Source organism: Momordica charantia, assembly GCF_013281855.1.
Source record: "Momordica charantia cultivar OHB3-1 chromosome 8 unlocalized genomic scaffold, Mcharantia_2.0 BLBB01000008.1, whole genome shotgun sequence".
NCBI classification, from domain to species: Eukaryota; Viridiplantae; Streptophyta; class Magnoliopsida; order Cucurbitales; family Cucurbitaceae; genus Momordica; species Momordica charantia.
Genome location: NW_028275166.1, coordinates 5,530,271 through 5,540,281, shown reverse-complemented (window position 1 = coordinate 5,540,281; position 10,011 = coordinate 5,530,271). Strand labels below are relative to the sequence as shown.

Here is a 10,011-nt window from a genome sequence, read left to right as displayed (position 1 = left end):
TTTTTTTGTTAATTTCTGAATTAAAAAGATAAAAGGCCGTTAAAGAAGCCCAAGCCCAAGCCCATAATTTTCTAAAACCCTAAAACCGATCTGATGAAGTAAAAATGGAGGACCCTGAAACTGCAGCCAAGCCAACCAATTAACTCTCCTTTCTCGTCTTCCTTCACGTGAAGGGGACCGACCCACCGGAATTTTCCAACCGCAGCGGCAGCGGCAGCGGCGGCGGCGGCCGCTAATCGATCTCTCAGTCTTAGCGGCGAAGAGGCAAAAATTTTCTAACATTTCTTCTCCCTTCCGTCATTCTCTGTTTCACTTGATGCAGAAGAGGAGAGAAACTTAGTCCGACGGAGAACTGAAACAGAGAAAGTATACTATCGGTTATTCCCAAGGGATCGACGATGAGCCTAAAGCGTCTGCTCCTTCGTCAAACGCTCAAGAAATTTTCAGGAATCAGTGGCAGCTTACTACATCGCCAGTCGGCTATCCGAATCAATGCTACTCGCACATTCACCACAACACCTTCATTTTATTTGCTTGATCCTCACTACGGTCGTTCTTCTTCAATCCATGCCCAAAATCTCGAGCTCTGCAAATCGAGTTTAATTTTTAGTAGGTGCATTCACTTCACTGTAACTAAGTTGAGCGACACAGCAATTGAGCCGAAACTCGAGTCTGCGGATGCTGAGGATGATGACGGATCAATGAACGAGTTCTTATCCAGGTTTGTCTGGATAATGCGTGGGAAGATCTCTGAAGCTTTTCCGGACTATGATAAGCAAACAGTTGATGCAATGCTATTGATGATTGTGGAGAGAGTGGTCTCTGAAATGGAAAAGGGGAACATTGGGCAGACGTTGGGGGCTTCAGCAGATAGTGAGGATTGGGACCTAAGTGAGGATTTGTGGAAGACTGTAAGCGAAGTTAGCAACATGGTCTTGGAGGATATGAAGAAGGCTACAAAGAAGGAGAAAATGAAGGGTTTTCTGCTGTCTGAGGAAGTTCAGGAAATGTGTAGGTTTGCTGGGGAAGTTGGTATTCGAGGGGATATGCTGAGAGAATTTAGGTTCAAATGGGCCCGTGAGAAAATGGAGGAAAGCGAATTTTATGAGAGTTTGGAACAGCTCAAAAAAGAGGCCCAAGAAAATGATGTAGAGGGTAATAACAAGGATTCTCCGAGTGGTGCAGAGGCTGGATCCGAGGAGAAATCCGAGGTTGTTTCTCTTCCCAAGAGGCGAGGGAAGATAAAGTACAAGATTTATGGTCTTGATTTATCTGATCCCAAGTGGACTAAAGTTGCAGATAAAATCCACGAGGCAGAGGAAGTACTATGGCCACAGGAACCAAAGCCAATTTCTGGGAAATGCAAACTGGTCACGGAGAGAATTCTTTCATTAAATGAGAACGATGACCCATCTCCATTATTGGCTGAATGGACGGAGCTTCTTCAACCCACTAGGATTGACTGGATCACCTTACTTGATAAATTGAACGAGAAGAATAGATTCTTATACTTAAAGGTAAAAACATCTCTCTTCTCTTCCCTTCTTACCATGTGTCTTGTACAATTTTACTTTGTCAGTTTCACATTTCTATCAGTTACCCTATTTTCCTTGTTGCTCGGTGGAACACATTAAATAGACATTGTTGTCAATGCAAATCATGTACAATCCTATCAAGCTATGTTGCAGGTCGGTATCCTTAATTACAGAAACAGATAACTGGTACTTGTGTAATGATGAAGTATACGTGCTTATTTGAAGCTCTGGAATACATTGTCACAGTGGGATAGCCAAATTGTTTTACTAGAAGTCACTGTTTTCCTTGGAAGATTAGTATATAAACAGGGGAAAAAAATTTTCATTTATCAACTACGATGTATTTTTTGCCTTACCTCTTGTTATTTTTCTTAATTGTTATTGCTTACTGAACTTTGCATGGTGTGAAACTGTATAAGTTTGTATGTCCTGAAAGAAATTTGTTTCCCACATTATTAATATCTCCAAACATATTCATAGTTAGAAGAGCTGTTTGCTTTTCATTTCATGGTTGCTTTTGTTTTTAATGCCATATGTATGGTTTCCTTGGTTTTGAGTTCTCTATGGGCAATAAGTTGTTCTCTGTGATTGTCCCGTGTGATTGGTTGTGATGCATGCAAGCTAGTAGCCTAGTCCAAACACTCACAAATAAAAAGAAAAAAAATTTTAAGTCGTCTTCTGCTCTTTAGATTGCTGGCACAATACATTATGGTGTTTATCAGTGAAACCTTTCTACTCCTTGTTAGAACGACAAAATGTTTCATTGTATGTTTTTTTAAACAAATTATTATATATGTAATGCTGTTGATCTAGATCTTTTTATTCTCTTGAACTTTTTAATAGCTTTTGTTACATATAAATTTGCGATTAGTGAGTCACTAACTAAAATTGGTTGCTTATGATGAATGAAGGTAGCAGAACTTGTTTTGAGTGAAGAGTCTTTTCAGACCAATATCCGTGACTACTCTAAGCTTGTTGATGCCCATGCTAAAGAGAACCGCCTTGAGGATGCTGAGAGGATCCTTAAGAAGATGAATGAGAAGGGCATCACACCAGACATTTTGACAGCCACAGTTTTGGTTCATATGTATAGCAAGGTGGGCAATCTTGATCGTGCAAAGGAAGCATTTGAGACCTTGAGGAGTCACGGCTTCCAACCAGATGAGAAGGTTTACAATTCCATGATAATGGTGTCTGTAAATTCTGGACAACCAAAGTTGGGCGAATCACTGATGAGAGAGATGGAAGCAAGGGACATTAAACCCAGCAAGGATATTTACATGGCAATACTTAGATCATTTTCTCAACGTGGTGATATTAGTGGCGCTGGAAGAATTTCCGCTACTATGCAATTTGCTGGCTTCCCACCAAGTTTGGAGTCTTGTACATTGCTCGTTGAGACATATGGGCAAGCTGGTGATCCTGATCAGGCAAGGAACAATTTTGACTACATGATAAAAATCGGGCACAGGCCTGATGACAGGTGCACTGCAAGTATGGTTGCAGCCTATGAAAAGAAGAATCTGTTGGACAAGGCTTTGAATCTTTTACTACAGCTTGAAAAGGATGGGTTTGAACCTGGGGGTTCGACCTATGCGGTTCTTATAGATTGGTTGGGCAAGTTGCAGCTGGTTGATGAAGCTGAGCAGATATTAGGCAAGATTGGCGCGCAGGGTGAGGCTCTACCTTTTAAGGTTCATATTAGCCTCTGTGATATGTACTCAAGGGCTGGGATAGAGAAAAAGGCGCTGCAAGCTCTGGGGGTATTGGAAGCTAGAAAGGAGCAGTTGGGACATGGTGATTATGGGAGGATCATAAACGGGCTTATAGCAGGTGGCTTTGTGCAGGATGCTAAAAGAGTGCAGGGTCTTATGGAGGCCCAGGGTTTTACTGCATCCGAACCACTTCAGATGGCTCTAAGGACATCTCAAGCTCTTCGTGGCAGAAGACTGCCTTGAGATGATTTCTTCACCAGTCCTAAATGAATCGACAACCCATTGATGCTGCCAAAAATGTGAATATTTATCATCAACTAGGAATCGATGACAAAGCTAGTGGCTGGAAAGATTTTGTTCGATGGAATCTTCGGCATCTCAGCATTTCTTTGTGAGACTGTTGTTTTCTTCCCCCACTCGAATATAGGTTCATCCCATCCCTGGCTCTATTTATCCATCCATCTTTAACCACACTATATTTTTTTTGTGTTTTAATTTAGAAGGTAGATTAATGTTTTATTTGGATTTACCTTCGTTTTTCTTCTCCTATATGTTTCTGCCCCTAACATGTCATGTATTCTATTGTTACATTCATCTATTTTATGTTCAATGTCATCTATGCCTGAGCATAACAAACTATCATTTTCCTATTTTCATGTTGTTCATAAGATATATATGCAAATATCAGGATTTTTGCAATATGCTCTAATGACAAGAAGTTCATTTCATTTCATTTCTTATTTGCTTTACATGGTATCTCCATTGTTTTGTTATCTGCCTCTGAATAGAGCATCATGCTTTCTGTTACAGTAATGCTGAATCATCACGTGTCCTCTTTAGTTTGATTTTTAATAGTATTCTCCCTTTATATACTCGTTTAGTCGCTTGAGTTCCCCATTTTGCTGCTCTACCACAGCTCTGACAACATCTACTATAGAAATCACGCCAACTATTTTGCCATCTATCACAGGAACATGTCTTATGCGATTCTCTGCAAATGCCAAGAGCTTCAACTGGTTTATTCTCCTCTTAGATGGCTGTGTGATGCAGCTGGAGAAGGAGCTGACTCCCATTTTTATGGTAATTTAAGAATATAAATGACAGTGTATTTAGTATTTACCCGTCATAAGCTGCATTGCTTTAAGGATGTTTGTGTCAGACGTTACAGTTACTAGTTTGTCCTGTTCATGAAAAATAAAAATGTATGAGTGAGAAACTGTCGATTTGTAATCTGGTTTTGTAGCTGAAAGAAGACAGAAAAATTACCTCACGAGTCATTATTTCCCCAACTTTTGTGTACATGGGAGATCTCCCATCTGCTATTATTTTCTTCAGGTAGTCTGCTTAGGATCCATCAGAAAACAGCCATTACCAAGACAATATGTATGGATTGGAGCACAAATGAGAAACAACTCCCTTTCTCCATATATATTTGCTCATTAAATTTTTGGTTGAATTTCATTTTTAGTCCATTTGCTTTTAACCGTTTCAGTAATTAGTTTCCTATATTTAAAATTTTTGTAATTAGGATGTTTATCCTGACATGGCAAGTTATTCTTTGGTGTGACAATGAGTTCTGTAATGTAATTTTTTGGGGCTAAATTATTCAAAATGCTCCAACCAAATTTTTATATCTGGATGGTTTAAAAGTTCACCTCTAATATTGCCCTTTAAAATTGATTCAAATATGTTCTCGATGAATTTTATGCTAAAAATAAATGATTTTTTTTTTATATTCGTGTGTCCGGGTCTGCTTGTGTGCAACTCGACTATTCACGGGTCAATCGTTTGACCCTACTACAATTATCGTTGAGTTATGTTCGCTTTGGTCCATTGTCTAGTTGTTATCGGTTTTTTTATTATTTTCGGAAGTCAGTCTACTACTATTTTACAACTTTGTATTCATGTTTGATAGGAGTGTAATTGAAATTATTTAAAATAATTTCAAAATTACATTGGGTTTGGGTTTATAGTTGATCAGATTTGAATGAGTAATTGATGTTGATGTTTAATCCGCGATCATGAAGTTTGAATTGAATTACCTCGTTCTGTGACGATTCCAGCAATGTGTTGGCCTTCAGGCTTCATAACCACCAACGATCCACTGTTGTTTCTAGCCATCTGCAACAAACAAACAAACAAACAATCAAAATCCTCATCTTTCCAAATCTGAAACCCTAACCAACGAAACTGATCTCGCTACATTTTGCACAGCATCAATGGCGGCATCGTCCTCTCGGCACCACAACCAGGAGCCAATACTTTCGTCTCCCCCTCGCTTTCTCGAAACTATGATCTCCGCGACGCTAATATTCTCCAAACCTTTCCAACCTCCTTCCACAATAACCTTCTCCGTTCCATTCGTTTCTCTCCGGCACGTCCTCTGCCAGATCGCCGTCTTCACCGCCTCCCGCCACCATCGTGCTGCTCTCACCATCCCCTGCATTTTGTATCTGTTCATCGAAAGGTTAATTAATTCATTCTTCATCTCGTTTCGTTCGATCGCTTCTGTTGCAATAACAAGCGTATGAAGAATTTCAATTCGCAGAAACGGACCTTGGATTGTACTTGGACTGTGATGGGAAGCTCCGATCCGTTGATGATGAACATCAAGGTACGCCGTCCTTCTATAATCCATTCTGATTTGAAGTTGAATAAACAAGAATAACTTGCAATCATCATTCATCTCATTACCAAACCAACTTTAACTTTTCTTCTTTGCTTAACAAGAATGTCTTGAATTGAAATCATCATTCGTGATTCATCTCGTCACGAAACTGATTAAGTTATTATAATTATGATTACTGAACATGCTTTCCTTCAATGATCAAATTAAGGAAGGGAAATCCTTGTCAGTTGTTCTTGATGGTTGATGTTGAGTTCGTTTGGTTATTCCAATCTCATTGCATTCACATGGTTACCAGATTCCATTTAGGGACGATGCAGCCCTTTCCTTTATGTTTCCCAACTAATCAATATAGCAGGTTCATTTATTTATTTATTCTTGATTTTTAGTATCAAATATATTTAATCGAAAAAGTTTTAAATTTTTATTATATTTTTAAGTTCTGCCTGTCTCATCCCTCCACGTGGCGAGAGAGGAAATGTCAGAAGAAAACGGATGAGATAAAAGATCTCCATGACCTCGAACGTAGTTTGACTACTATTGACTTGAATGTTATAGCATGATTTTTCCTTTTTGCAGGTTCCACAGTCATTTCGAATCACTCGTCTAAATAGTAGACCATAAGATATTCAATTTTCATGCTAGAATAGATTAAAATAAATTTAAGTTGAATTTAGATGTCGTGGCACGGTTGAATAGATATTTAGCATTCCCTAATAAAGGATTAAATATAAACATTATTTAAATTTCAAGATAGAAACTTAACAATATTAAGGGACTAATAGACAAAAAAATGTTCGAAGTTTGGGGATTGAATTTAATAACTTAGTGTGGGTAGTGCTAATATCAACCAATTGAGCCGATTCAAATTGATTTCTCATATGACTTTTTCATACTAAACCTAATGTGCATGGTTGCATTTATGGTTCATTAGTTAAAAAAATATTTCGGAATCTTGGGGCAAATTTGAAACAACAAGAAGAAAGTTTTATTTTCAAAACAGTTAAATTATTAGCAAATAAACTATTAAAAAAACAATTAGTGTTAAATTATTTAATTTCCATTTATTCATCTAAAAGTGATCCAACCGCCAACGAGTATAAGACACCTATCTCAATCCCCACTCTACATGTTGTACTAAAAAAAGCGATCCAATTCATGTTAAGATTGAATTTGTTAAGATTTTTGGTAAGATTTCCACTCCTTAAAATTGTCATTTCTCAAATCGATATCATCTAATATGGAATATATTCTTGTGCCATCTAAAGTGATATAAGAGTTATTTTTTCTGTTGCATTCTCAAAACTTCCATCAGAGCTTCCCAATGTCAATAAAATTCTCTTTTCTTTTGAGCACAAAGGCTTCCTAACAAATTCCTTCTACATTTCACTTTAAAGATATTCCTTCTTTTCTTGGGAGGGGAGGCAAAGAAAGAAAGAGCTCTAGGGGTGGCAATGGCAAGGTTTTCGGGCAATACCCGTCATGAACAGAATGGGAAGTCTTTGGTTTAATTGGGAATGTGTTCAGGTTTGCCTTGTCTCGATGCCATCTCTATGCAGTTGAAAATCAAAAGTAAAGGAAACTCTAGGATGGACGATGCTGTTGTTCAATAAAGAAGGAAATATCTTACTTCAGAAGGCAAGAACATCCCATATTCTTTGTCCAACAGAAAGGCAAAGAAAGCTGAAGATGGAACTCTTAGGCAAAAGCTAGTCCAAAAGTTGAGCATGTTTCCAAAGTATCAAATACCAAGTTATATATTCTTTAGGACAGGATAACTTCCATGACAAACCCGGCATTATCTTTTTCTTACTTATATGTCGTACACACAATTTCGCTTTTGATTTTCTTAGCAATCTCTTTTCTTTGTATGCTTAACTACGACCATTTGTTCTATCCAATGGGATAGATACACGACCTTTAGACTCAACGATTAAGTTCGACTCTGGTCTCAGACACCCAATAAAAGGCTGATTCAATTACAAAGCGGGCATATATACAAGATGAAGCACACCCGAGAACAAGGAAGAAGCCCAAACTTCTGCTTCAGCAGCTGATACTGTGTCAACTATTCGGCATCAACCAGTCCAGTCTCCTAAGATAAAATCAGAATACTCCTCTAGTAGCAGCTGTGAAACTATGCCACCTTCTCAGTCTAAGAAGGAATCTCAAGTTCATTCTCATTCACCATCATATTCCCGAGCCAAAAACCAACCCCGAATCGCTTCGAAGTCTCCATCACTGTTGAAAGCGAGCCCTACAGTTGCTTCCAACAAGTCTCCATCGTCACCAGCATCAGGCAAAGCCTCTCCATCTAAGGATGCTTCAAAGCCTTCATCACCCGCAGTTGCAGCTCCTCGACCCAGAATTTCTTCAGTGCCACCCTCTCCATCTCAAACATCCAGTCGAAACCATCTAAATCCAAAACCAACATCAAAACAATCAAAACTAAAAGCTGATTCTCAACCTTCGTCATCTTCACGGTCAGCGTTTCGACCTCAAGCTTCTTCCACGGCACGGTCGCCATCTCAAGCAAATTCCAAGCAACAACCATCGAAAAAGACTACTGCCCAATCAACATCACTACAGCATACTGCATTTTCTGCAGCCACTGAAGATCAAACAACAAATGGAGTTACATCTCATTCCGCAAATAAATCGTCACAAGCAAGACCAAAAGGCAGGGAAAGTCAGTCACAGACCAAATCAAAGCAGTCTCCAAAATCCAAAGCATCAAAAAATCAGCCTCAAATCAAGGAAGAGCTCACATCTAAGAACACTTCCAATCCCCAGTCAAACCAGAACTCTTCCGAAAACCCGACACGATCCGATCAAAGCATTGAAAATGGCCAAGATCCCTCTCTAGAATCACAGGCAGAATCAAAAGAAGATGAGGAAACTAAGGAAAAGGCAACCAATGCATCTGCTACAAGCACATTAATCTCATCTTCTGAAAGCTCGTCGCCGTATGAAGAACCAGAGGATAGAGATTCGCAGAAGAAAGAACTCATGGGTGAGGGAGACATTTCAAAAGCTTTTCCGAAGCTGAAGATAAACTATTCAGGTGAAGAAAATCCAAAGAGTTTCATAACACTCATCGGCGATAACAAAGGGACGTCAATGAACTTACTCTCCGGTAAAGGCAACAGAGAAAGCTCAATCCACATCCGCCGTGAGTACCAGAGCAATCCAGATCAGAGCCCTAAAAGTTCCACAGAAATCGAAGGAAATTTCAATCACAAAACGACCGAAGATTCAAGAACAGTAGAGGATCCACCCCTGAGATTATACATAAACAACAATACACAAGGTATCAATAACTCAATCCTGTCTAATAGCTCATTTACCGAGAGAAATCCTGGAGCTAGGTTGAAATTCTTTCGAGAACCAACAAAATCCGAAGAGATTTCAGAGTCTCTCAGTACTCAGAAGGCTAAGTATATAGCGAAACCTGCCGAGAGGCTCACCTACAAACCGACGGTAAGACGAAGATGCCTGAGGGGACTGTTCATGGAATCGAGTGATTCTGAGCCCGAAAATCCAGAAAAGCCCCGACGCCATGGCTGCCGCTACAGTAATTGCAAAGGAAAAGACGGCGAAATTATGTGACGGAAGTTGCAGAACAATGGCGAGAACTAAGAATTGAATTATGATTCAATTCAACACAGAGAAGAAATTTTAGAATGTGTGTGTGAAGAATTTTTTTCTTACGGTGTGCGAGTGTGTGTGAAGAATTTGAAACCTGCGTGCGATATATAAAAATTATGTGAGCTTTGATTGGTTGTGATAATCCAGATTTTCCATGAAAAAGCACCTTCAAACTTTCCAAAATGTTTGATCAACTGGCGACTGTTCGTCTATGAATTTCAAATTATCAAAGCAATTTGGTTGAGGAAAATGGAGGCTACACACAGAATTGAAAGGAAAAAAAAATGTCTAATCAAGTTTTTGATTTTCAAATTTCTGTCTGATAGATGTTAAAATTAAAAAAGAAAAAGTTTAGCAAATAGGATTTGTTATTCTTATTAAATGCTTTTTTTTTTAGTTTAGGTAAAAATATATTAAAAAAATTACGAAGAAGGGAAACAATCATAATTTTTAAAAAGAAGTGAAAAACGAAACCGTTATAAATGTG

At 38.7% G+C, this 10,011-nt stretch overlaps 3 protein-coding genes across 4 annotated transcripts; 2 read left to right on the top strand and 1 right to left on the bottom strand.

Moving 5' to 3' along the window:
• Positions 1-101: 101 nt before the first annotated feature.
• NFD5 (pentatricopeptide (PPR) repeat-containing protein) lies at positions 102-4,677 on the top strand. The gene is made up of 3 exons (XM_022288502.2): positions 102-1,517; positions 2,447-3,677; positions 4,221-4,677. The coding sequence occupies exons 1-2, from the start codon at positions 399-401 to the stop codon at positions 3,491-3,493; spliced, it is 2,166 nt and encodes a 721-aa protein (XP_022144194.1). The 5' UTR covers positions 102-398; the 3' UTR covers positions 3,494-3,677; positions 4,221-4,677.
• LOC111013947 (CBS domain-containing protein CBSX3, mitochondrial) lies at positions 3,957-6,142 on the bottom strand. Its single transcript, XM_022288503.2, has 5 exons — positions 5,454-6,142; positions 5,293-5,371; positions 4,517-4,590; positions 4,371-4,431; positions 3,957-4,241 (listed from the first exon to the last, which is right to left on the bottom strand). Exons 1-5 carry the CDS (start codon positions 5,934-5,936, stop codon positions 4,099-4,101), a joined length of 840 nt encoding a protein of 279 aa, XP_022144195.2. The 5' UTR covers positions 5,937-6,142; the 3' UTR covers positions 3,957-4,098.
• LOC111013918 (oxidoreductases, acting on NADH or NADPH) lies at positions 5,576-9,666 on the top strand. 2 transcript variants are annotated; one of them, XR_015792791.1, is made up of 3 exons: positions 5,576-5,717; positions 5,799-5,864; positions 6,088-6,251. XR_015792791.1 is itself a non-coding variant. In XM_022288467.2 (3 exons), exon 3 carries the CDS (start codon positions 8,016-8,018, stop codon positions 9,483-9,485), a length of 1,470 nt encoding a protein of 489 aa, XP_022144159.1. In that variant the 5' UTR covers positions 5,576-5,717; positions 5,799-5,864; positions 7,274-8,015; the 3' UTR covers positions 9,486-9,666. The 2 variants fall into 2 exon arrangements, 1 of the variants encoding a protein (XP_022144159.1); XM_022288467.2 differs by lacking the exon at positions 6,088-6,251 and adding an exon at positions 7,274-9,666.
• The last annotated feature ends 345 nt before the right edge of the window (positions 9,667-10,011 follow it).